This window comes from Electrona antarctica (genome assembly GCF_951216825.1).
Source record: "Electrona antarctica genome assembly, chromosome: 5".
Taxonomy (NCBI): domain Eukaryota; kingdom Metazoa; phylum Chordata; class Actinopteri; order Myctophiformes; family Myctophidae; genus Electrona; species Electrona antarctica.
Window position 1 is genome coordinate 26,639,563 of NC_136810.1, and position 27,737 is coordinate 26,667,299.

At 43.8% G+C, this 27,737-nt stretch overlaps 1 protein-coding gene across 2 annotated transcripts; it reads left to right on the forward strand.

Annotated features, from left to right (window-relative positions):
* Window positions 1-31: 31 nt before the first annotated feature.
* igf2b (insulin-like growth factor 2b) lies at window positions 32-9,687 on the forward strand. Of its 2 annotated transcripts, XR_013789958.1 has the most exons (5): window positions 32-282; window positions 1,246-1,396; window positions 3,225-3,409; window positions 5,136-7,464; window positions 7,899-9,687. XR_013789958.1 is itself a non-coding variant. In XM_079500558.1 (4 exons), the coding sequence occupies exons 1-4, from the start codon at window positions 208-210 to the stop codon at window positions 5,367-5,369; spliced, it is 645 nt and encodes a 214-aa protein (XP_079356684.1). In that variant the 5' UTR covers window positions 32-207; the 3' UTR covers window positions 5,370-7,478. The 2 variants fall into 2 exon arrangements, 1 of the variants encoding a protein (XP_079356684.1); XM_079500558.1 differs by lacking the exon at window positions 7,899-9,687 and having other exon boundaries at window positions 5,136-7,478.
* The last annotated feature ends 18,050 nt before the right edge of the window (window positions 9,688-27,737 follow it).

The window sequence follows — 27,737 nt, forward strand, 5'->3', positions numbered from 1 at the left end:
CCTCTCTCTCTCTCTCACACACACACACACACACACACACGCACACACACACACACGCACACACACACACATGCACACACACACTCACACACACATCATCTCTGTAGCTCTGTCTCACCAACTGGGGAACTAACTCACCTGCGATCCCATCTCCTCCTCGAACCAAATCACGCTCAACGTTAACAACACCCCGCTGTCATCTTTGACATGGAGATCCAGCTAAGCCACGGACACCACTCAGTTTGCCACACCTGTCGAAGAACGGAAAACAGCAGAATGAAGGTAACCCCAAACGGAATACATAGCCTACTTTGTGCGCTTTGATCGGTTGCGTGGTGCGTGCGTAAAAAGAAAGACAGTTGACCCAGGGCTCATATAACGTCTTGGCAACAATAAGGAAAGGAACAGCTCTGGGCTTTGTCCTTCTTTTGATTTTTTTAACCTCTTTTGCGGAATTTGAGCACCGGGACATGACATCCATGATTTGCTTGCAGCAGAAATAATTCACTTGATGCATGTAGATATAGGCCTATAACGTGGACTGAACATTAAAGAGGCGTGCCTTATAGGTGCAACAGGTCAGACTCAGGAGTTTAAAATGAAATAAGAAGAAGAATAGCTACGTGGACACAGCCTTACTGTAGCCTATGTGCTTCTTAATGGTGCGTCCCTTCACTGATCTGGCAGCAAACAGCTGGGCTTACAGCGGCAGATAGGGGGCGATAGGTCTGTGGGTCACTGAGCTCAGCACAGGGTGAGCAAGGGGAAAATATATGCTGAGTGTGGCTTTTGAGATAGTTGGCTATTGAGCAGCCGGTCTTGCAACTTGTTGTGCAAGATTGCAACAAACCGAGATTACGGTCTCATTTTCCTCCAGAATAAGCGATTATCCTTCCAGGTGCTGCGGAATGATAACGGTTTAAGAAAATCCCCCAATTAAGGCCTAAAGGTGCATGAACCCCATTGAACCCTATAGCCTACGTGGTCGACTTTTGTTGTGTGTTGTTGGCCAATACACTACGGAATCAAATGTTTAATTTGGCATGGTCCATTTTGTTCGGGCGTCCTGTCATCTGGACTCCCCAGATGACAGGACACTCCTGACCTTTGACAGATTTACTTTACAAATGTTTCAATTTGTAAAGTTACTTAAACCGACAGTTGAAAATAATTGAAAACTAAAATGCGTTTACAGAGCCATTGTATAGATTATTGTGTGTACTAATAGTGCTTTCCCCTGTGCAGGTCAAGAAGATGTCTTCTTCAAGCAGAGCGCTGGTGTTTGCTCTGGCAATGACGCTGTACATTATTGAAGTTGCGTCCGCGGAAACCCTCTGTGGCGGAGAGCTGGTGGATGCACTGCAGTTTGTCTGTGAAGACAGAGGATTCTATTTCAGTAGGTTTATACTGCTCAACCGCCGTTCACCTGCTACATCATTTGATCTTATATATTTTTTAATGTTTTTTATTTGTATTTGTATTTTTTTTATTTTTTACTGCTGAGTCGGCTTTTGTGCATGCGCGATAACGCTCTGCTTGGATATATGTGTGGTTGGAATGCATATTTTACACTGTTCGCACATGACTGTTCGCACATGACATGCACGCGCGCGCGCGTGAGAGACAGACAGACAGACAGACAGAGAGGGAGAGCTTTTAGCCAGCTGTGTGGCTGTCTGTCTCTCTCTCTCTCAAGACGTGTTGGCTGCTGTGCTGAGTGGGCGCATTCTAGCTGTCGCTAGAGAGCCCCATACCTCTGAGCTCTGCTTGCATATGAAAGGTCGGCGCCGCTGTGAAGTCACACACGACTCAATGCGACACAATGGGCCGCTTGTTTACCAGTGCATTCCGCCGGGGAAAGTAATAGCACCCCAAAGGCATACAAGTCACCTCAGCACCAATGTTCCCAGGCTAGGCGGCCCAGAGAGAGAGAGAGAGAGAGAGAGAGAGAGAGAGAGAGAGAGAGAGAGAGAGAGAGAGAGAGAGATGTTTTTGATGTCAGGCTTTAATCACTTGATATGTGACAGCATCATTACCATAAGTGATGATCATTATCATTATCCTCTTAGTGGTAATAATGGAAATGGCTGTCAAGGTAAATATCCTGATGTGAACGTGCTGTAGCTGTTCGACTTTGAATGGGGCAAGGCTTTGCTTGAACAAACAAAGCCCTGATGCAGAAATTAAATACACACAGCTGCCTTTCGCTTGTCCTGAAGCATATAGCCTAGTGGAGGGAAAAACACTGGACACCCTGCATTTCTAAATATTAGTTATATCCCACCCACTGACAGTCGACTTCATTGTGTGGCATTAGCCTCGGAAGCTTCTCTCCCGGACTCAGAGAGATCATTATCCAATTTGGGCCAACATAGATTTGCTCCCCCGCCCCTCGCTATTTCTCTCTCATGTTCCTCTTCCTGCATGCAATCAAATCTGGCCAGCCCTCTCATGAGATTTCTGCAACATTGTGTGGGGCTTCAAACAAGGCCTTATTGATCGTGGATAGTGTTCCCCTGTGCAATGTCTTAACCCTCCACCCCCTCACCTTGTTCTCCTATACGTTATACCTCTTCCTCTTCCAGTCTCACTGCCCCCTCACCCATTTTCAGATTTTTCCCCCCTTTTCCTATTTTTCCTTATGTTTTGAGTTTTGACCCTCGCTCACCCTCTCTTTGTGTCTTTTTCTCCTCTTTCTTTCAACGTCATTATCTCCCTCTGCCCCTCCTCTCTCTCTCTCTCTCTCTCTCTCTGTCTCTCTCTCTTCATTCTGTTTATCTCTGCTGAGTTGGCAAAGGGCAAGGTCACAGGAGAGTGTCCATTTTAGGTATTTGCTCATCCAAAGTGCGGCTGTCTCACATCTGTCTATGTCTGTCTGTCTGTCTGTGTCCCTGTCATTTCCCCCCAGGGAGTGTGCCACAGGTCCTTTGGTTTACCTGTGCATTTTACTCAAGAAAGGACTCCCAGGCTATACCCCAAAACAGATTACTCTTCCTTCACAAACAAAAATCTTTCTTGCAGCCAGCCATAGATTTACATTTATCTACATTTATCATATATATATATATATTTATGGTCGTCCAAATGATCCACTCACTGGCCAAAGAAAGACAACATTGATTCTTAATTTGCTGTCAGAACCTGCTGTGTGCTCTTGATGAGTCTTGATTCCGATTTCCTCCTCCTAACGGATTGTCTCCCCTCTCTCTCGCGGTGTCCTTCAGGTCGACCAACCAGCAGAGCTAGCAATCGACGCTCCCAGAACCGCGGCATCGTGGAGGAGTGTTGTTTCCGTAGCTGTGACCTCGCCCTGCTGGAGCAGTACTGCGCCAAACCCGCCAAGTCAGAGAGGGACGTGTCGGCCACCTCTCTACAGGTCATACACACAGTGATGCCCGCACTAAAGCAGGTACGTCTCAGCAATAAACAACAACAACATAACGCCAGTATGGGAAACCTTGAGTTCTAATCTATCTGTCCTGCCATCGCCCATATCACTGCTCTGTGCTGCACTTTGCCCCCATGCACCTGTCTGTGAGAACAGACTGAAAGTCCCACGTGAGGACAAGTTTATCTTGTTAAAATGGTCAATGGTAAGCAAGTATCTTCCGTGCAAAGTGCTGACCGTTGCGGAAAAAGAAAGTATTCAGGTAATTTTAGAGTTGGGAGGCAGGGTCACACTCAGGGACGTGTGTGTGTGTGTGTGTGTGTGTGTGTGTGTGTGTGTGTGTGTGTGTGTGTGTGTGTGTGTGTGTGTGTGTGTGTGTGTGTGTGTGTGTGTGTGTGTGTGTGTGTGTGTGTGTGTGTGTGTGTGTGTGTGTGTGTGTGTGTGTTTGTGTGTGTGTTTGTGTGCATGTGTGTGTGAGAATTTGAGAAACTCGGGGCTACTGGTCCATAATGAAACAGTGAGTTCTTCTGAGTGTGATTATTAGTCACGGAACACTAAACACTCCGAAAACTGGCATGCATTTAGAGCCCATGTGGCCAGAATCACCTCAGCTGGCTATTAGAACCTCTTTTGTTACAAACATGCATGGAGATCTTCAAAGCACTATGCCTTTTCACTGGAGGCACAAGACGTACTGTAGCAGTGGCCGCGCTCCAGGCCCGCCTGAATGGATTCTCGCCCTTTATGCTTTCATCTTCTTTCTCTTTTTTTAAAGTCAAAGCTGCTATTCTTATCTTTTGAAAATTTGAAGGACATAAATGAACAAGCAAACAAAAAAAAGATACGTGACTCTGGGTATGGCCAAGAAATCCCATCTCTCTCATGAAGAAAGAGAGAGAGCCTGCTGGGGAATTAGTTGAGACATGTCCCCAGTTGCGACATGTCCCCAGTTGGTCCGGGCAGGGGAGCGAGTTGATGGGTACATCCTGCCCTGAGGGCCAGCTGTTCCTAGGCTATTGAGCGGTCCTGGATTGAATGAATGAAGGAGGATAAACAGTCTTCAAGTGGCAGAACCAAAACAAGCCATTCACATGGAGCACTGGCTACTCACGCATAAATTCTAGCCCAGCCACCACCACTCCCACACACACAGGCTTTTTCTCCTTCTTCCCTGGCGCTCGCACAGTGCAACAGAGAACGTCGCTTGAAAGAGTTTGTTGTGTATAGGTTTCAGAGGAAGAACGTGTTTGTAAGTTATCTGGTTGGATCTCTCTGTGTGTGTGTGTGCGTGTGCGTGTGTGTTGTGTGTCTGTGCGCGCACGTGCGTGTATGCGTGCGTGCGTGTATGCGTGCGTGTCTGTCTGGGGGGGGGGGGGGGGGGGGGGTAGTATTTAGTGGCTCGTCAGGCAAACAATGACTCGTTCCTTATACGATGGGAGTGACCGCCTTTCCCTTTTGACCGTATGTTAAAAAGTCTGGAGCACTTGTTGACAGCGTCTTTCAGCAAGGGCAAATCAAAACAGGGACGAGTCAGGGGCGAGACGCGTCTGTTGTGGCGCTCTGCATGATTTGCCGGTCCCAGAAAGACGTCTTGATTTCCATTTCTCCCATGTCTCTTTACTGCAACAATGGGCTGTTTTTTCTTTCTTATTATTTTTTTTGCTACATAAAGAGGGTTTCGCCCCCCATTTGTCATGACAAGCGATACCGTATCTCATCCTCTTCCTATTCCCCCCCTCTTCTGCAGGAAGTCCCAAGGAAGCCTCATGTGACCGTGAGGTATTCCAAATACGAAGTGTGGCAGAGGAAGGCGGCCCAGAGACTCCGGAGGGGGGTCCCCGCCATCCTGAGGGCAAAGAGGTTTCGGAGGCTGGCGGACAAAATCATAGCCCAGGAGGAGGCGGAGGAGCACAGGTCTCTGATCCGGCTGACCAGCGCGCTGCCCCCAGTCGTGCTCCCCACGGACGTTAAAAACAAATGAGCCCCACCACCAGCCCTTTGCACAGACAAGTTTGGAGGAAGGAGAAAAAAAGACTAGGGGATTATAGCTTTGTCTCTGACGTCATTTCTGTGGCAGTCCTCTCTGACCTCCCCTGCCCTGTCCGAGCCCACCGATCCCTGCCTCCCCCCCGCCCCACCCAACCCCTGCTCTCGTCCACTACTTCTTGACCTTCTGCCCCCCTCTAATGCCCCCCTCCCCTCCCCGCCCGGCATGCATTCACATTCTTCCCGTCTCAAGTCTTTCATTCCCTCTCTCTTTCATTCACTGACACAAAAGGCACACACACAAACGATGAACAAAAAGTTAACAATTTGGCTGAATGCAATTCAGGTGGATCCTTAAGTTAAAGAGAAAGAGGAAAAGGAGAAAAGAGATCTATGGCTTTGCGACACCCGGCGGAATGTTGATTTTTTTTGTGTGGTTTTTTTTGTCCTTCCGGAAGACGACGAGAAAGTGAAGAGCAGCTTGCATGAAAGAATCCATTCCACAACACTTTCCTGAGGCAAAAAGAAAAATCTCTGTTAGTTCTTTTTCTTATTAGTTTGCACCTCTAACTATAAAGGGACTTCCACACTGTAAGGAATTATTTTGTAAAATTAGATTCCTGTTCCAGCACCTTTTAATCACAAACAAAAAGCAGAAAAGAGTCTGCAAAATTGCACATTGCCACGGATTACGTCAAAGTAAAGAAAAAAAAAAGGCACTATTTTTTTATGAACAATGAACGTGTAGCTTAAAAAAATGTCATGGTGCTAGCTTTGGGAATGGACTCAAAGAAGAGGTTGAAAAGCACGTTTTTTTTTTCTTTGAATGAAATATTAAAACTTTCCGTTTTAAGGAAAGTGTGACTTTAAGAAGAAGAGAAAAAAAAGGAAAATAACGGATATGGGGGAGCTCCTGGCAGTGGCAATGTAAAAGGGGGAAGTGTCACTGACGACATGGGCTGTGTTAGCGATTCTGGCTAACAGCTTGTGCTAGCGGCTGCTCATCACTAGCTTGCCATAGTGTAAAGTGGCAAGGGGAAGGGGGACATGAGATCCACTCCCTGCTCCTTCCCTCCCGTACCTCTTGAGGACGCCGGAGGTGGGCTCCTGTGTGGGGATACATAACAGGCACCGTGGGCCGCCTGGATTCATGGGACAGTGCTACAGTTTTTGGGACAGTACTTCCTGTTTGTTTTGCCAACGCGGCTTTTGCAGAACTGCTCTTGACAGGAAGTGGCATGTTATGGACACAGTGCGAGTGGGATAATTATGATTATATTTTATTTTGTCTTCTTTTTTTTTTTCCATATCAATGTTTTCAAGGAAAAAAAAGGAAAACCCTGTCAGTTTCTGGTACCGTGACATTCCTGTTTTAGTTATTTTCTTGATTTTGTTTCCATGGTTACTGTTATGATGTTTTATTTTACAGTTCTAAAGAAAGGCACAAAATTTCAATTCAAAGGGAAAAAACAGCAATAATGTCAACTAACATTTTTATTTTTTATTGTATATCAGTAGTATTCACAATGCTTTTTGCCTGAAAACAAATACTTGAATATATATATAAATATATATAAATATATTTAGATATATAATTAGTTTCCAGGGACGTCATGTTATATTTCCTTTTAGTCTGAGCTGTATCTTGCATAATGAGCCGCCAAGCTTTTTTGTTTTTTGTTTGTTGAAATACAAATAAGGGCACTGTATAAAGGCATTATTTATTTTGTTATAAAAAATATATATATGAAAAATTGGTCCAAATAATATACGTAGCACTGATGCTCAACTGATGGATTTATTTTGTATGATCTCTCTTTTTTCCAATTGGAGTTGTAATGCTTTTTTGTAGATGCTTTGTACCAAAAATATTTCCTTTTTTCTTTTTTTTTCTTTTTTTTTGCCACAGTTACTTTAAATTAATATTTTAACAGCAGAAATAGCCTGAATTGCTTAGGCATGTTATGTCACAGAAAATAGGCACATACTCTGAATACGCTGGTCTGCATGGATTCTCAGAAGCCTGCCAGGGTTATCTGTTAAAGGACAACTTTAGTTGTTTTTCAACCAAGGTTCATGTTCAATGAAAGGTTTATTTTTTCATTTGCTGCATACTTTCTTTCGTTTTAGTGATTTTAGCTATTTTTACAGGGGGGGGGCGGGGGCATTCTAACATGGGGCTAGATATGTATGTTCTTTTACAAAATGTTATAGCAATTATTTTTAATTATTATTTACTATAGTCCTATTAGACCCCAGAAAATTACATCTGGCCACAAAATATCACAGGATCTATTGAATGTGAAGGGGGAGGTGACAAACTGACATGTATTGTACCCCCTTCACATTCAGTAGATCCTGTGATATTTTGTGGCCAGATGTAATTTCCTGGGGTCTAATAGGACTTTAGCAAATAATAATAAAGAAATTGCCATAAAATGTAGTTAAAAAATACGTATTTAGCCCCATGTTCGAATGCCCCTGCCCCTCTGTAAAAAAATAGCCAAAATCACTAAAACGAAAGAAAGCAGCAAATGAAAAATAATTAAAACTCATCTTTTACGTTCTCTAATGACAACCGGGTGAAAAAAAACAACTAAAGTTGTCCTTCAAAAAGAAAACGTCCATGAATTACATTTTTGTTTTTGTTTTGTTTTAATTATCAGATAATTATACTGTTCAGCATTGCATTGATTGTACACGACCCACTGTGTTTTTTGAAGCCACTTTAGTATTGATGGCGGGGGAATGATCAGACCTTCATTAAATCATGTCTTTTTAAGTGTACAACGGTGTCTTATCATGTTGACTAAACGTGCCAGTGCCATTGATTCTGTGGTTGTACGGGCGGCTCTCGCAGCCACAATTCGCCCTGTCAGTCTTTGTGTAGTTTCAGAGTGACATCAGTTAGTTTTTGTGGGTGCCCTAATTGGAGATAATGATGTCACAATGATGCTACTAACCATCAAAGGTCAACGAATGGTCACTGTCCATTATGGAGAGCATATTGTTGTTCACTGCCCTCCCCAGCAACCCCTCTTCTCTCTCTGTCTCTCTCTCGCTCCCTCTTTCTTGCTCTCTCCCTCTCTGTCTTTTTCTCTCTCTCCGTCTCTCTTTCTCTGTCTGTCTTGTCTCTGCGTCTCTCTCCCAACCCCTCTTGTTTGAATCCCCCAGATCTCATCCAGTGTCTTCCATTTGCATTTGCATCGGGTACTGACTGAGGTGGTGGTGAGGGGTTATCACGCTTTCCGAATCTCGCGTCCACCTCCGCAACGTGTGTCTGTTATGTATTCGATGAAGGACTATTACTATCACACTGAACACTGTTTGAATCAGTCAAAAACACTCAGGAAAAAAAGGCCAACCGCCTCTCTTGGTCTATGCCTGGGAGGAGTATATAGGGGGGAGTGAAAGTGTTGGCTGAGTGGAAGGACGTGAGCTCGTGAGCTACCCTCCCACGCACACCGTCACAATGATACAGCTCTCCACAACATGACAAACCACTGTGTCACAAACATGGTCACCATTGTCTGACATGTTGTCGTGTCCTCACATTGTGCAACACCACCCATGGAAAATGGAGACTTAATGGACCATCCTGCAGCTCCAGCTCTGCGGTGAAGAACGGAGCCAATACTAAACCACTGGAACCCTATTCTGGGGGAGGGGGGTAATATGTTCTGTGAAAATATTGTCAATCTACAAGCTTCCAAAACAGCACGTTTTGGGAGCTTGGTTGGCTATTTTCTGGACTAATTTGAGACAAATTTAAGTCGTTAGTAATATTACCCCGTTCCCTATTGCCTAAATGTCCTGTCTCTGATTATATTCCACTTCAGTTGTGTAACAAAGCAGTGCAATTATTATTATTATTATTATTATTATTATTATTATTATTATTAATTTTATTATTATTAATTATTAAATGAGGTTCCCCTCTGATGGTAATCTCATCTCCAGACAGTGACAAAAACCTTTTTTTTTTCTTTTCTATTTTTTATTCTATATGTTTTCCTGCTAGGACTGCATTCATTCACTATTGTAATGTTGGAACAGGCTACTCTAGTGTTTCTTTTTGAATGGCGTTGAAGACAACCACTTCTTCTTTCGCTGAATATGAAGGGAATTCCTGCCAAGCAAAATGGCAACTTTTTTTGTATGTTTTCTATGTCAGTAGCCCACTCAGCCTGTGTGTATTTTATTGATTTTTAACCTCTGCACGCTAGAACGTCCGAAATGCACAATTCATGTACTTTCATTTTTAATATCAATAAAAGAAAAAGAAGAAAAAAATCATTTTATCAAGAAACATCCGGCATCTTAAAGATTTATTTTAGATTTTTGACTTCCCTGTCATGTGTGTACACCTGCCTGTACGTCCCCCAAGCACCCCGGGTGTGTAGATTTCACGTGTGGATGTTGGAACGAATGGAGGAATGTTGCGCTTTGGAACCCTTTTTGAAAATCTTTTTATATCATTTAAACGTCATGCGCTGTTAAATGATTTAACATCTCTCCGGGAGTCACAGAGAATCTCCTGGCTGCTTTTAGTAACTCTCCTCCCTCTCCCCCTCACTCACCCCCTCCTTCTGTCTGTCTGCAATAAGCTTACACGGTACACAGTAAATCCTCTGTTTTGATCTATCTATCTATCTATCTATCTATCTATCTATCTATCTATCTATCTATCTATCTATCTATCTATCTATCTATCTATCTATCTATCTATCTATCTATCTATCTTATCTCTCCAACCTGTGAGGCTGGCAGCCCACATGGATCATCAAGCTGTAGGCTAAGTTTAAAATGTACTCATAGTCTCATACCCACCCACACACTGTTACTGGGCAGATCACAGCATGGCATCTTCGCGTGTCCCCTCGCCCCGGAATGGAATCGATTTTTGCACGCATGGGGTTATCTCAGTTCAACCCAAGTCTGTCAGCACCGTTTTCATGTCGCTATCAAAGAGTTTGAACTGGAGAAGTGGAGCCACAATCCTCATTTCCTTTGGCCTCAGCATGAAATTCTGCCTCACAGTGATTTGATGCACATGTGTTTGGTGCTGGGATGAGGTTGAGGGGACAAGCTGCTAGACTGCTAGACACATGTGTTTGGTGCTGGGATGAGGTTGAGGGGACAAGCTGCAAGACTGTTTGGTGCTGGGATGAGGTTGAGGGGACAAGCTGCTAGACTGTTTGGTGCTGGGATGAGGTTGAGGGGACAAGCTGCTAGACTGTTTGGTGCTGGGATGAGGTTGAGGGGACAAGCTGCTAGACTGTTTGGTGCTGGGATGAGGTTGAGGGACAAGCTGCTAGACTGCTAGACACATGTGTTTGGTGCTGGGATGAGGTTGAGGGGACAAGCTGCAAGACTGTTTGGTGCTGGGATGAGGTTGAGGGGACAAGCTGCTAGACTGTTTGGTGCTGGGATGAGGTTGAGGGGACAAGCTGCTAGACTGTTTGGTGCTGGGATGAGGTTGAGGGACAAGCTGCTAGACTGTTTGGTGCTGGGATGAGGTTGAGGGACAAGCTGCTAGACTGTTTGGTGCTGGGATGAGGTTGAGGGACAAGCTGCTAGACTGTTTGGTGCTGGGATGAGGGAGGGGACAAGCTGCTAGACTGTTTGGTGCTGGGATGAGGTTGAGGGACAAGCTGCTAGACTGTTTGGTGCTGGGATGAGGTTGAGGGACAAGCTGCTAGACTGTTTGGTGCTGGGATGAGGTTGAGGGACAAGCTGCTAGACTGCCATTGTGAGCGGTGCTGCTACAACTAAAACGTGTCCTGTGTTTTATGGCCATAAACTGCTCAAATACCTTTGCCTGTCTCATGAAACATTATTGCCTCACTAAGGAGTCCATGTCCCTCCAACAGAGAAAAACACTTGGTCGGAGGTGTGTGCTGCCAAATCCCGGGTGTTAGTTTATCTCTGAGAATGTATGAACGGAAGCAAATGCATGACCCCACAAGGGTCCATTTGCTTCCATTCGTACACTCTCAGAGTCACACGTGGATTAATTAACACAGACTTTTACTGTCTACAATGTACAAAATAAGCTCATTTACGTAGCATGAGGGCAGGCAGCCTTGAACACGCACACATGCACGCACGTCGCGCACGCACGCACGCACGCACGCACGCACGCACGCACACACACACACACACACACACACACACACACACACACACACATACACACACACACACACACACACACACACACACACACACACACACACACACACACACACACACACACAATCATCAACAACAACAACAACAACTGAATTCTGATTGGGAGTGAATTAAACTCTTCATTGATCATCCACTGACTTCAATAATTCACAGATACCTGTCATCATCAGGACCTGTGACTGGTTAGCAGCTGTGTTGTGAAATTCCCACAGATATAATGCATTTGCACTCTAACATCACATTGAATCGACCTATTCAAAAAGGTGTGTGTTTATGTACTTGCACTATATGCAGTATACTTATGGGGTCAAGTATAGAAAGACAACAACAAAGAAAACAAAATGACCGCGTGGGCACCCTTTTCTGCATGGCCTCTTATGTTTACAATTAGGAAAATATTTAGGCTGGGGTTATGTTTAGGGTTAGGGATAGGGATTTGAAGGTTAGGGTTACAGCTGGGTGTGGTTGTAGTCAAGGTGAAAGTGAGGGTTAGGTTGGGCCAGCAGGATTAAAAGTAACGTCCCTGCAAAGACAGCAAGATGTGTGTGTGTGTGTGTGTGTGTGTGTGTGTGTGTGTGTGTGTGTGTGTGTGTGTGTGTGTGTGTGTGTGTGTGTGTGTGTGTGTGTGTGTGTGTGTGTGTGTGTGTGTGTGTGTGTGTGAGAGAGAGAGAGAGAGAGAGAGAGAGAGAGTGTGTGTGCACGTGTGCTGGCGTGTTCCCTGCAGCTGTTTATAGAAGCATCCTGAGAGGCGGTAGATGAGATAAGCTCAGATCAGGGACTCTCCGGTCCTCGGGGCTAGCGTGTCACCACTGTGCCTGATGGGGCATGATTTGGCACGACATAAGTCAGCCAGAACATACCAAACCCATGCTGTGCCAAAGCTCTTACTTGTTTTTCCACTTGCACAACGTACTGTAGATCTTGTCAAAAATCACGCAAGCTGTGGCACAGCTACAATGTGCTATGCATTAATCTCCGACCTAAACCAAGGATTTCTACGCGGTATATACAGTATAGGCTATCTGGTTTGACTTTGGAAATGAAAATTGATATCTTAACTCAAAATTACATTTTTGCTGACGTTTCATAAGTGCATGGCAATTCAAGCAGTTAAAGACATAACCAGAATGTATTACTTCATTGCAATGTGCCTCAAGCAGGCATGTGAAGTAAGAACTGTGCAATTGTTGCCAATCTGAACTCATCTGAACTAATTGTTTCAAAAATTGGCCAAAAAAGCTCCGAAGACCAAAACAGAAATCATCTCACCTCAACCTACACTGGGCATGGCCAAGTATGCTGGAAACCACCAACCCACCAATCCATCCCCATTATCAGTGAGGCCTCCCCAACTATGGAGATGAGTGTAGAGATGTGGGTGGCACAGCTCTCCCAGGCTTGGATATTGGAAACTGCCTAAGAGCACACTAGAGTTAGTTGTGGTTGGCCGGACGCACGGGATGCAGGCGAGGCTAGGCCAACTATTGAGGCACAGGGTTTGGCAGGCCCAGACCATGACAACACAGCCTGGCCACACAAGCCAATTAAGACTCCTATCCTCTCCATCGCTCTCTCTCCTCTCCTCTCCATCTCTCTCTCTTCTCCCCTCTCTCTCTCTCTCTCTCTCTCTCTCTCTCTCTCTCTCTATCTCTCTCTCTCTCTCTCTCTCTCTCTCTCTCTCTCTCTCTCTCGCTCCTCTCCATCAATCTCTCTCCTCTCTTCTTTAAAAAATCCTTCATTCCTAATGCCATTAAGGCACTAAACCATGTCTCGCTAGATTTGTTTTTAATGTATTTGCCACTGTTGTCCTGCATTTTTGCCATGAAGATAATTGTTTGTAAGTGTTGTTGCTGTTGTTGTTGTTGCTGTTTGTTGTTACTGTTGTTTATAAGGCCGAAGACAAATTTTGTGGACTTGGATCAAATTTTGTGGATTTGTGGACAATAAATTAAACTAACTAACTAACTCCATCTCTCTCTCCTCCCTCTCTCTCACTCCTGAGAAAGCATGCAGCTCACACACATTCCTCGCCTCCCTCTCTTTGCCTCTCTAATTGCTGCGGACTCAAAAGAGAGATGGAGAGAAGGGAATCACTGAGGGAGAGGAAGAGAGAGGGGGGGGGGAATCAGAGAGAAAGGGGGTCATACCACTGAACCTCGGTGACCAGGACAACCCCCTTTCAGATTTCTAGTTCTTGTTGTGCACATAAAAGAGAATATTTTTTTCCTCATTTTACCTCTCATTCTATTTGATTTATTAATGAAAGAAAATTATTCCCTCCACATCCTTGTGTTAGTGCATTGGTTGGTTGCTGCACAGCCTAAAAGCATAAAGAGGGGATTGTGTTTCTACAGCACCGCACAAAACTATCTAATTGTAAATTCCTAATCAACCAGGAGGTGCAAGAATGGCTTCCTAATTATATAACCATATAGCGGAGTGGATGGACAGTAACAAAATACAATTACTTGAGTACTGTACTTGAACTTGAATATTTGAATGTTTGGATACCTAAAGTATATGGCTTTCACTTCACTACATGTCCACTACAAGACAAACATTGTACTTTTTACTACATTTCTAGGAAGGGAAGAAGCACATTAAAATCAACCACTTAAAGGGATATTTCACTTTGAAACATGTTTGGAGTCATACTCTGGCTTTTGTGAGCACCCCAGACAGTTTTTAAGTTGCTTGATTCAGTATTATATTTAGATATTTGATATTAATTTTATCAGACACATGCACACCCCTTCCTACACAAAACCACTGTAACTTCAAATTACATTTTAACCATGTTAGATTAATTGAAAACACCTGTCCTTGTTTCCGGTGACTGATATTGTACTTCTAATACATCAGGGGGTTGTGTATTATTTTTCAATTACTTTCTTCGTTTATTTTATCATTTTATTTATATACAGTACACACACACACACACACACACACACACACACACACACACACACACACACACACACACACACACACACACACACACACATATTAAAAGAAAATGTTTTTTTTTTTAAAGAATAATTGAAAAAAACACACCCCCCTCACGCATTAGGACAATCAGTCACCAGAACCAAGGATGGGTGTTTTCAAAGAATCTACAATGGTTAAAATGGAGTTTGAAGGTGCTCGGGTGGCGCAGTGGTAAAGGTCCCTGCCCATCAGCACGGAGGTTGTGGGTTTGAATCCACCATGGTGCATATGGCTTTTTCGAGCGTATGGCTTTGTCTACACTCTATACACGAACACAATTGGCCTGTGTTCGGGGGAGGGAAGCTGGGCAGAGAGGGTGATATTGGCCTGTGTTCGGGGGAGGGAAGCTGGGCAGAGAGGGTGATATTGGCCTGTGTTCGGGGGAGGGAAGCTGGGCAGAGAGGGTGATATTGGTCACTGCATGTACTCTATAGCAGTGGTTCCCAAAGTGGGGTCACTTGGGTCAATAATTGGCTACTCTAAATTTAAAAAAAAAAAGTTACAAGTTACAAATTTGAATTAGCAACTTGTAATTACACTTGTAGTTGAGTAATATTTAACAGGACTCAGGATTATCTATACTTTGACTCAAGCTCTGGGGTTGATACTTTGAGCATGCTGAACCATGCATATATGGATATGTTTCTAATGTATCAACAATGAGGTGGACAATTTCTTTCCAGAGGAGTAACTGTGTGAAGGGGACCCCAGAGATTAGATCAGACTTGCATTTTATATTTGACACTCTATCTTGCTGCCTTCACTTGTAGCGTCTTCATGAAAACCATAAGAAATCCGTATATGTTTTATATGACTCTTTCCCATGTATACATTTGCATAAGACTCATTTGACATTTAGTGAGTATACTGAATACAAAGCACATTTGCAATTTGTGTGGTTATTGGGACTGTAGGTTGCAGATTACTATGAAAACCTGCAAAACCTGTCCGTCGCTCCGTCACTCACGCCTCCATATATGGTTGTCAGTCCATCACGCCTCGTGACATCACGTCAAGTGACACGCTCCATATATGGCTGTCTCCATATGAAGGTCATGACACCTCGTGACACGCTCCTGAAGGTTGTCAGTCCGCCACGCCTCATGACACGCTCCATATATGGCCGTCTCCATGAAGATCATGACGATGTCGATCTGACATCATCAAACCCTCTAAACTCAAGACATGCTGGCCATGAACCCTCGGCCATACCTGTTTTTCATTGTGCATTTTTTGGTCAATGAAAAACAGGAGAAATGGGAATGTCAATATATATGGCCATATTATGACAGTCTCATGATAACCAGTGTGATTGCCGTGACGCGAGTCACACTTACAAATGAACCAAGTTGGTACAACACATGGATCACATGGTGCACATGGTGCACTGACTGTCATCACCTGGATCTCCATGAAGATCACGGCACTGACCTCATCAAACCCTGGATATAGCCATAAATGGTTTGACACACTTTGTTTTATTTTATTATATTATATTATATTATATTATATTATATTATATTATATTATATTATATTATATTATATTATATTATATTATATTATATTATATTATATTATATTATATTATTTTGTAAAAATCTTCCAAACATTTATTTTTATTTTTTATTTTTTTTATCCCACGATTTTTTCACCCAGTGTCAATTATCTAATGTAATCCCCAGCCGGACGTAACGCGTGGAAGGAGCAGGTTATTCCGACCAGTTCCTTTCCCCTCCATCAGGCGCCCCGGCTGGCCAGGGGGAGGCATGGCTGAGGGAAGTAGGGGTGCTGGGGGGGCTGTAGCACCCCCTCCCCCCAGGCACAGCCCCCCCTCGAACAGGAGGGGAAGAAGAAAAAAAAGAATAAAATATTCTGTATCACAGTATTGGCACCTTATCCTGGTTAATTGCCTGTGTCAGTTCGTTCATATAACTTGCGTGTGGAGAGGGAAAGTAAAGGCCACGTTTGCGCGTGAAAATGCGCGAAAATGCGCGTGCATGATGCGCGTGCACGCGCATTTTTGCGGCGCGCGCGCTACGGGCGCGCACCCCCTACGCGCGCGCACCCCCTACTAGACGCTCAGCCCCTGCGAGTGTAAAGTACTTCCCGCGGGCCTGGGGGGAGGTAGTTTGGAGACCATGATTACTGCATGTATTTTGTGAGGGTACCTACCCTCACAAACTCCACACTGAAAGGCGCTTTCGCCAACCCCTATTACTGCCTTAGGCCAGCACCTCACCAACACTGGTGTGCGCCCTTTCCTGTTTTGTCTACGCTTTCGCCAACCCCGCCTCGGGTATGGGCACTGATGATGCACGCGGAAGAGAGAACACGCCCACAGCGCCCACAGCGTCCCCAGCGGGAATCGAACCCAGGACCTTCTAGCTGTGAGTTGAGGTGACTGCACTACCGACTGTGCCACCGTGCCCCCCTTACAAACATTTTCAATGCAAAAAAACAACAAACAGTAAACAAATAGCATTGCGAGAACAATGTAAATGTGGTATATTTTGCAGCTGTCTGCCTTACAGGGCTGAGAAACGCTCTATATATTATGCTTTTCATGAGTTTACATCATGAGAAACAAGATTGGGTCAAAACCCCAGTATTTGGCTGGGTGTTATATGCGGATTTGTGGGCAATTTGTTAGAGGGAAGTGGTCCCAGTAATATGTGGCACGCACGCACGCACGCACGCACGCACACACACAATCTTAATCTCTCTCTAAAAAACAAAAACTTTTCTGATTACTAAAAATATGACTAAAGCTAAATGAAATTTCATTCAAAAGACTATGATTGAACTAATTCATAATTTGCTGTCAAAATGTACCCTGGTTCAGCCTGTATGTGTGCTGTGTGCATTGGGCTGCTCTCTAGGGGGGTTGGTGTCAGATAAGAGGCTGAGGTTGGATTGGGAGGGCAGGGGTCTGGATTGAGAAAGAGGATCCAGGAAAGAGGATACAGGCTGTCCTGAAGATTACCATACTTTTTAAAAAATGCAATCAAAAATGTCATCACGCTTGCTTGACAATGTAACTATAATCTAATTACACATTTTTTCCGGATGTAGTTTACCAGGAAAAACCCAGATTGGGTCAAAACCCCCAGGATTTGGCTGGGTGATTATTGCTGATTACAGTTTGTCACAATTTGATTACATTTTCCCGTAACCCTGCATATATATGTAAAGAATGGTCGCAAATCAATGCTTACGGAGATTGTCGGAAAAGAAAAAATACTTTTGAGGACAGTCAAATCCTCAGAGTTCATATATCCACTCCAAACACAGTGAGTGAAATTTACACTGAGTATTTTACTCAGCCCGTCAGTGTTTGTGTTAATGTTGTGTGATCGTCTCAGACAAAAACAGCCGAGGACACAGGCAGTCCGGTCCAGACGCTAAACATAGCGCGCCATGCATGCTACGTTTGTAAATTTCTCTTCACTTTGAGGCTTCTGCGGTGTCTTTGCCAACGCGTCATGGAGAGGTCAGGCACGGCACACAGAAAACAGCGCCGTGTGAGAGCGTGTGGAGTAGACAGGCATTCTGGAGGGCCAGAGCATGAGAAATGAGGCGGTTAGCCCCATACACAATCATAACAAAGGGGGAAGCGGTTTCCAGTGTGGTCACTGGGTCATTGCATGACAATTTCCTCTTACTGGAAAACAAGGGGGTCACAGCTTCACACTGAAATATACTCGGTGTGTGGTTCAGGCTATGGACCAAGCTGCTCTTTTTTGCAGGGGTCAAATGTTAACCTGCGTGGACCCTCGGAATCGCATAGGATATGGCTCCCATTATCGCAGGGGATTGCTGCAGTTTTACAGAAAAACCCTCAGCTAGCAACCGATACCATACACATCTCCCTGCCATTGAGACCTAAATGACTATTGGCATTTCTGAAATATTTGTGAATGCGTGTTTTTAAGCCAGTTTTAATTGAATGTGTTGCAGGAAGAGTGAAGTTCACAGGGGTGGCAGTAAATGTTTAAAAGCACAACACTGCACTTAATTAAACAAGCAGGTCAGCATCTTGGAACGTTTAAGGTTTCTGAGCTCTCAGCTTCTAACATTATCCAGGTGGGTCCTTAGTTCACTCTGTCAGGGCATCCATCATTATTGCACGTCAGTGTCACCCTGTTGAGGTCACCAGGGCACTACCTGGAACTACCCCCTCCCCCCACACACACACACACAATGACACAGGCACAGACATATGCATGCACGCACCCATGTATGCATTTGTGCGCACGCACGCACGCATGCACACACACACACACACACACACCTCAGGATCTCTTAATAATAATAATAATGATTTTTTTATAGCGCTTTTCCACGTGCTCAAAGCGCTTTACAATGGTTCATTCATTCCTATATTGGGAGGTGAAGCGGCGAACAGTCAACGCCAGCATCCTCACTTCCCACATTCACACACCAATGGTGGCGCCAGGTTTCAAACCGCCGACCCAGGGATCATTGGACGACCTGCTCTACCTCCTGAGCCACAGCCGCCCACTTGTGATGACTGCCTTAATTTCTGCCATGCTCCAACAGGCAACACAGGACAGGGCATGACCCTCCCACGCACTCAGCCAACGCAGGGAAGCTTCACTAAAAACGCCGGGACAATAACGCTCCACACGCTCCAAACTCTTATCCCCAAATGACACTGGCACATTAGTCATTACAAAAGACACATAAATGATAATTAGTATAACACCTTGTTTTGGCTGGTGGGGGTCCCGAAATTATTGTGGGGGGTCCCCAAATTATTTTTATTTTTTTAAAGGTATATTCAGTGATTTGACTTAATTCAAATATCACTTATTTTTTCTTTTTTTCTGGATAATCCTCCCTAATATAGAGTGTGCTGACCATATAAGGAGCCCCTGGGGTCAAAAAACCCTAGTTTCAGTTTTGGTGGCGTGTGGCAAAACCTTCATCCAATCAGGATGAGTGGGGCCTTCCTCCAATCATGATCGAGTGGGGCGGGCCTTGGTGCACATGATGTTGGCCTGGGTCCTCCTTTAAAGGAGCATTCAGTGATTTGGGTGATTTGGAAAACCACCCAGTCCGCCCCGGTAACAAAATGTGCACATGCACGCTCTACAGTGGGGGGAAGTGCAACAGGCCAACAGCATGTGCACCAAGGCCCGCCCCCACTAGGGTTGGGATTCGGAACCGGGTCCATTTCAGACCCGGTTCCGACATTGCGGATCCGGAGCCGGTTCCATCGTTTTTTTATTAACGGTTCCCCAAACGGATCTCATCAGTCGTCATTTAGCTCCGCTGTGTCTGTGCATGCATGCAAGCAGAGCCAAGTTACTGGGGTGACGTCACCCAACCTACATGAGTGAGTTAGTGGGGTCGGGGAGGATACGCCCACTATTCTGTGCATTCAGCGACCGCCGCGGAGCGACTGGGACAGTATTGAAGAGATCTCCAAAGTGTGGTTAACAGAGAGGGAAATTACTCTGAGGCTGAGCACGCAAGTGCAATAAATGCGATGCTATAGTTCCCTGGCTGCAAAGGTTGTTGCAACTTGTACCAGTTGCAGTTTTGCACCACGTCCACATTGAGGAAACATCTCAAAATCAATATGCCTACACGAGTCCACATCTTACGAGAATAATCTAGGCACATCGCGTTTGTGAGCCATGCGGAAAGCCGTGCCCGCTCTCCCCGCAACTCCACCACAGCTAGCCGGCGGGGGACGAGGATGATGCAAGGCTCGTTCACTTTCCCCAGGCTAGTAACGTAATAGAAAAAAAAAACTACTGTCGTCTACAGAGCTTTTCATTAGGCCGCGGCGTATTGTACAACTGTTGTTAATGGTGTTAATTTAGAACGCCAATGACTCGACGTCTTTCTGTCTGATATTTTATGAATCACGTTAACTATAGTATAGAGCCAAATCAATTTGTCTGCACTTATAAGCAACTCAACTGCTTTTGATTTGGTTCTAAATTAATCGCGTGGCTGTTGAGAGCCCAGCGTTTAGGTGCATACCTCCATAGATTGATTACTTTATGAACAGTTTGCAGAAAAAAAGCACAGGAAGAACGTAGCCTACAGTTCAATACAAGGTCTGCTAAAACGATTTTATAATCAAAGAAAGCACTATGGCTTGTTTCCATTAGGGTAAGGGGTCCTTCATATTAAATTAATCTGAACATTAAAGACAACATTTGTCACCACAACAATATCATTATTGCAATGTGTACTGTAGGCTATATTTAATATACAGTACAAATTGCAATATACAGTACAAATTGCAATATACAGTACAAATTGCAACAATGATATTGTTGTGGTGTCTAGCTGGTGGTGGTGGTGGTGGTGAAGTTTAAATAATAGTGCCACACTGCCACCTCATAATTGTAAAGTGTATTTTCAATAATTGAATTAATGAATGTGTGTTTATTATGTACTTGGTTAGGTTAGTTATAATATAAGCATAATCTATGTCAGAAAAAAAGGGGAAAAAATAATATTAGGATCCGTTAAGGGAACCGTTAGGAACCGGAACCGTTAAGAGGGATCCGGGAAGGATCCGGAACCGTTAAAATCCTAACGAATCCCAACCCTAGCCCCCACTCGATCATGATTGGAGGAAGGCCCCTCTCATCCTGATTGGATGAAGGCTTTGCCACCCGCCACCAAAACTGAAACTAGGGTTTTTTGACCCCAGGGGCTCACTGGGGACAGGGAGGAACTCCTTATATGGTCAGCGCACTCTATAGTAGGGAGGATTATCCAGAAAAAAAGAAAAAATAAGTGATATTTGAATTAAGTCAAATCACTGAATATACCTTTAAGGCTGGAAAATGGAAATTTAGAGTTTACATATAGTACATATAGTGCATGCATACACTTTCCTTGATAATTATCTGGTTTCAGTATTTATTTATGATGTATTTTCCCTATTAACACCCCGAACGCCCGGGGTTATTTAATCCATTAAATCAGAGCGCCCAACGATTTATAGCAGCGGAGCACATTTAGCGACGGACCGGATGCTATCCCGGATGTAGCTGAAGTAGCTTGATGTAGCCAAAACACTCCTGAGGCGATTGACAACAACGGGAGGTATTATTAATTCTATCGCGACTAGTGACGGGACCGCGATGGGCCGTCTAACACATAATCTTTTCTTAGAATTGGACGGAATGATTTAGATCAAGAGTTATTCACGTTTTAACATTTTCGATGACGTCCCACCGGAAAATAACATTGAATGTTGCGCAACAGACGCTCCCAGCCTGTGGAGCAATGCGATCGGTTTTGATATCAATAATCTCCGTCCTTTTTATCAATCTCCGTCCTGAGCGCTGGGCGTTATACTAATTGATTGAATAATTAATAAGGTTCAGTCAGATAACTCACGAATAGATTTAACCAATATTTATTATAGAATGATAATACAAGTGTGCATATAATATTTTATGTTGACGTTCGGCTCTGCTACATTTTTCTCCCTGCTCGGCACAATTAAACACCATCATTAAACATTAAGAGCAGGGAGATAGATACAATAACAACTCCCCATGGGGGACAGGTGGTGCTGGGGTGGCGGTATCAGGTTTTGGTAGATTGGTATTGAGTTTTGGTACGCTGGTATCCGGTTTTGGTAGACTGCTATCAGGATTTTGGTAGACTGGTGTCAATATTTTGGTAGACTGGTATTGAGTTTTGGTAGGCTGGCATTGAGTTTTGGTAGACTGCTATCAAGATTTTGGTAGACTGGTATCAGGTTTTGGTAGACTGGTAGGTATCAGGTTTTGGTAGACTGGTATCAGGTTTTGGTAGACTGGTATCAGGTTTTGGTAGACTGGTATCAGGTTTTGGTAGACTGGTATCAGGTTTTGGTAGACTGGTATCAGGTTTTGGTAGACTGCTATTAGGTTTTGGTAGACTGCTATTAGGTTTTGGTAGACTGGTATCAGGTTTTGGTAGACTGGTATCAGGTTTTGGTAGACTGGTATCAGGTTTTGGTAGACTAGTATCAGGTTTTGGTAGACTGGTATCAGGTTTTGGTAGACTGCTATTAGGTTTTGGTAGACTGGTATCAGGTTTTGGTAGACTGGTATCAGGTTTTGGTAGACTGCTATTAGGTTTTGGTAGACTGGTATCAGGTTTTGGTAGACTGCTATTAGGTTTTGGTAGACTGGTATCAGGTTTTGGTAGACTGGTATCAGGTTTTGGTAGACTGCTATTAGGTTTTGGTAGACTGGTATCAGGTTTTGGTAGACTGCTATTAGGTTTTGGTAGACTGGTATCAGGTTTTGGTAGACTGCTATTAGGTTTTGGTAGACTGGTATCAGGTTTTGGTAGACTGCTATTAGGTTTTGGTAGACTGGTATCAGGTTTTGGTAGACTGGTATCAGGTTTTGGTAGACTGCTATTAGGTTTTGGTAGACTGGTATCAGGTTTTGGTAGACTGGTATCAGGTTTTGGTAGACTGGTATCAGGTTTTGGTAGACTGCTATTAGGTTTTGGTAGACTGGTATATTATCTGGCTGCAGAACAACCAGAGACACTCCCCACTGTGTTCCAACAACATATAATTACAGATCAGGATAGGAGAGCAGATTCTGAGGGGAAAATAGCAATCTCTTTTAATTACAAGGCAGCCTATGATCCATACCTATCCCTCACTGCAAATAGGTCTGTTAGACAACTCTGTTAGGCTAGCTGGCAATATTTCTGTTCAAGTCAAGATGAATGTTCTGTGGTAATACACACATTGTGATAACACTGTAAATAAAATCATCTTGAGAAGTCTCAAATGAACTAGAATGCACTCCTAGGAAAGTTTGCAATGTTACAAATGTTAAGAATGGCAACGAACACTAGTGGTGAAACTGACTCTCCATTTTGAAACGGTTCCAGAAGCCATCCATATATAAACAGATCCCTGCAGAAGTTATTCTAATACAAGCTTGAAAGACAACTGTTGAGTTGGACTGCTGATCCAACACTTGAGCCAGTGGCAGGGTGTGTGTCCAGCTGTCATGACAACACATGCATGTGCACATACACAAAAATACGCACTGACTGCATGCGCGCAATCGCGCATGCACACACCCTGCATGAATGCACGCACGCACGCAGGCACGCACGCAGGCACGCAGGCACGCACGCACGCACGCACGCACGCACGCACGCACACACGCACGCAGACAGACATAGACAATGCAGTGGTGGAGGTTTATTTCTTTCCAGGCTGATGAGCGTGTTACTTATCTCCCCACATAATAAGATAAGCCATGTCTATTTGGCCCTCGCCAGGGACCAGGGGTTAGAGAGTTCTCTTACATTCATGACTTTGTCCTTCTCTCCTTATGGCCGTTGTGTCACGCAGCATCCATATTCCGGGGAAGACTTTTGCAGCAAAGTAGCTCAGCTTCACTGTGCCTGTTCTTCTGAAGAGAATGATATATCCTGAATCATTTGCTGAATCGTTTTCAAAATGATCAGTTGAATGCATGTGTGTATATATATATATTTATATTTATATTATTATTATTATTATTATTATTATTATTATTATTATTTATATATATTCTTTTATTTTTTTTAATATTTGTTGTATTATTATTTGTGTTTTGTTTGAGTAGTCAATTATTATTTCCTCCCAATTTAGTCATTCCCGAATTCTGCCAAAAGTAAACATACTTCACCATTTGTTGGTCTTGTTATAAATCAGCTGAACTTGTAGATCTGCTATTATCAAGTATCTACAAAGTTGTTGGTGTTTTTAATGTTTGTAGCCCTGATTTAAAATAAAGGCATTTGAATTACAAATCCACCTTGAGTGCCTGAAATTGGATTTTCATGTGCTTGTGGCATTTCTTTCCCTCTCTCTGAATATCGTTTCCTTTCATGAGGGATATACCAGTTCCTGTTAATTTCATTTTTCTGTCTACAAAGTCTCTTCTAGTTCTAACTGATTCAATAATTAGGAGTACAAGGTACAATATTTGCCTCTGAGTTTAAATGGAATATAAACTACAGTATAAAGTATGATATGTATTTTTTCTTGTACTGTACTTGTAGTAAATGTACATGGTTACTGTCCACTAATGCTGACAGGCTGTCACCCTGTTGCTGCATCGTGCAGCGACAAAGATCACCCTCGTAGCCCGGCTTCCCTCTCACTTAATGCTTGGCCAATCCGGTGGTGGATGCATGGGAACTTATACACCTGCGCCAACCGGACTACTGGGGCCCACTGGGGCCCACTGGGGCCAGCAAAACATTTTCTAGAGGTAAATAATATATAACTTGATACATTCATAAATTGGTAAATGTGAATTCATATGAAAAACACCCGACACCCGGCACTCGACAGTCACAATGCATGGAAACAGACACACACACATGTGACACTCACGCACGCACACACGCACGCACGCACGCACGCACGCACGCACGCACGCACGCACACACGCACGCACGCACGCACGCACGCACGCACGCACACACGCACACACACACACACACACACACACACACACACACACACACACACACACACACACACACACACACACACACACAAAAAGTCTAAAGACTGCAAATATGTGTTAGGAAATAGCTGGAGAACAACATTGCAGCCGTGCCACTTGGCATCCCTGAACCATTGTCCGTTGATCCGCACCATGACCGCTGGCAGCAGCCATGTCCATGTCTGCTGTGCCATCCATCTGCCCCACACTGTCACTCTCATTGTCATGCTCGGGATGAGAGGACCACCAACCTATCTATCTGTGTGTGTACGTACAGTGGTGAAAAAAGTACTCAATTGTTTTACTTAAGTAAAAGTACCAATACTGCAATTTAGAACTATTTCGTTACAAGTAAGGCCTCACTCACACGGTCGCAACAGATTGCTGTATGCTTGTTGTATACAAAGGGTGTGACACAGCTTGCCCCAATGCATTTCCAATGGGAGTCACATGGTTTGACACAACATTTGTGTTGTATGAGGGGGAGGGGCGCAGTCGAAACACAGCCGAAAGCCATACAACAGCTTGTAGTCCAAAATGTGGACTACAAACCATGTGACTTCCATTGGAAATGCATTGGGGCGGCCATGACACTCACAACATTCATACAACAAGCATGCATCAATGTTTTAAAGGTCTGAGTGATGCCTAAAAGTACGGAATTGAAAATGTACTTGAGTAAAAGTACAAAAGTATCGGCATCAAAATGTACTTAAAGTAGTAAAAGCAAAATGTCATTGTGCAGAATGTGCCATTTCACAAGTTCAAAAAGTTTTCAAATAATTGTACTAAAGTAAAAGTACAAATTTTGTCTCTTAGATGTATTGGAGTAGAAGTAAAAGTACTGGAAATTGGAAATACTCTATACTATATATTTGTACTAGTAAAGTACAAATACCTCAACATTTTACTTAAGTACAGTACTTGTAAAAGTACTTAGTTACTTTCCACCACTGTGTACGTATACATATATGCATGTGCGCATGTACAGTATGTAGAAGTGGACTTTTTCTCACACACTTTTGGATAGTTTTATATACTAGAGCTCTCAAACGATTACAGTATTTAATCAGATTAATGACAGCTTAAAAATGTATTAATCATGATTAATCACCATTCTTCAAACTATGTCCAAAATACGCCATGTTTTTCTGTATATTGTTGTGGGAATGGAAAGATAAATGACAGAAGGCGGATACATTTAACACATGTATGTGATTAATTCTTTATAACAAGTCCAGTGTGATATAGGATCGATTATACACAAAGAAATGTTAAAAGATTTAGGCAAATTTCAAATGTCCTTTACCTCTAATTTTCTTATTTCCGCTCCAAAATAAGGGTATAAAATAGATGTTCTACAATAACAAACTTACACAATGTGTCATGAGGCGACATATTGTGAGAATGCCAGATCAGCTATTTCTGCTATTTGTGCAGGGCGAAGTATAACGTTTAATTGGTGAAAGAAAAAACACTGTTAGAGGCTTCAAGTGTGGCCATATTACTCATATCTCACACGTATGCATGCAGCATGCATGTATTCACGTATACAATACACTTGTGTTTACCTGTCTGTGTGTGTATTCTCCTGCAAACCACACACACGCACACGACCCAAAAGAGAGATAATAGACGTTTGCCCGGGACCCAAACTAGTGAAAATAGCAGATCTACAAGCACTGAAAGTGCCACTGCGTGCGTGTGTGCGTGTGTGAGTGCGTGCGTGCGTGTGTGCGTGCGTGCGTGCGTGCATGCGTGCGTGCGTGCGTGCGTGTGTGTTCCAAAAGATTTGGCATTACCGGGAAGGCCACATTAGGAGCCAACTGCAGAGGGCCTATTAACAAAACGCTTTCTTTGTTTGCCCTGCCCTCCCTACTCCCCCCCCCCCCCCCCCCCCCCACTCCTCCGCGCTTTCTTGAGTCGCCAAGCAATTAATGACCCGCCTATACGAGCGCAGTAAACTGTGGCTACCGCGGAGAACACACTGACACTGACAGACAATGATGCAAAAGACAAGTGACAGTAGCTGATATTATGACTGGATGGATGGATGGTGAAAAGACACAATGGCCAGATGACATCCAATTGACCAGTAGGAGGTTTTTGGCTGCCATGGCCGGTGTTAGAGCTTCCGCCATGCAGTGGTGCAGTACCAGGCATTTTTGTTTTACTTAACCCATTTTGTTTTCTGAAAAACTGCAAATATTTAGCAGCATCAAAAATGTTAAATTTTTGTATACTGTAGGCCTACATACTGTACAGAACCGTGCGTGCGTGCGTGCGTGCGTGCGTGCGTGCGTGCGTGCGTGCGTGTGTCCATGTGATACGACCACCATGATGAATTAACCCATGAGCTGACCTGAGGATGATTCTACAAAATGTCCTTCCCTTGCACAGTATTTCGTTTCATTGATTTTTCTTTATAACTATGTGCTAAATAAATAAACATTAACATTTGTACCACTCTACCAAAGGTATAAGAATATCACCCAAACTATATGCACCCTTTCTGCATATGATTTATGTCGGGTGTAGGGGTGTAACGATACATTTAAATAGTGATGCAATACGCATCACGGAATATGGAGATAGGAGGTTTCTGCCAGGCAGCAAGGATATTCTTTTATTATTCTACCTGTGAGATCAAGTGGAAGATCA

Excerpts from the sequence above, each read along its gene's own strand:
- igf2b (XM_079500558.1), top strand. The coding sequence starts at position 208 with ATGGAGATCCAGCTAAGCCACGGACACCACTCAGTTTGCCACACCTGT. Across the intron at positions 1,397-3,224 it reads AGACAGAGGATTCTATTTCA|GTCGACCAACCAGCAGAGCT; the intron begins GTAGGTTTATAC and ends GGTGTCCTTCAG. Across the intron at positions 3,410-5,135 it reads TGATGCCCGCACTAAAGCAG|GAAGTCCCAAGGAAGCCTCA; the intron begins GTACGTCTCAGC and ends CCTCTTCTGCAG.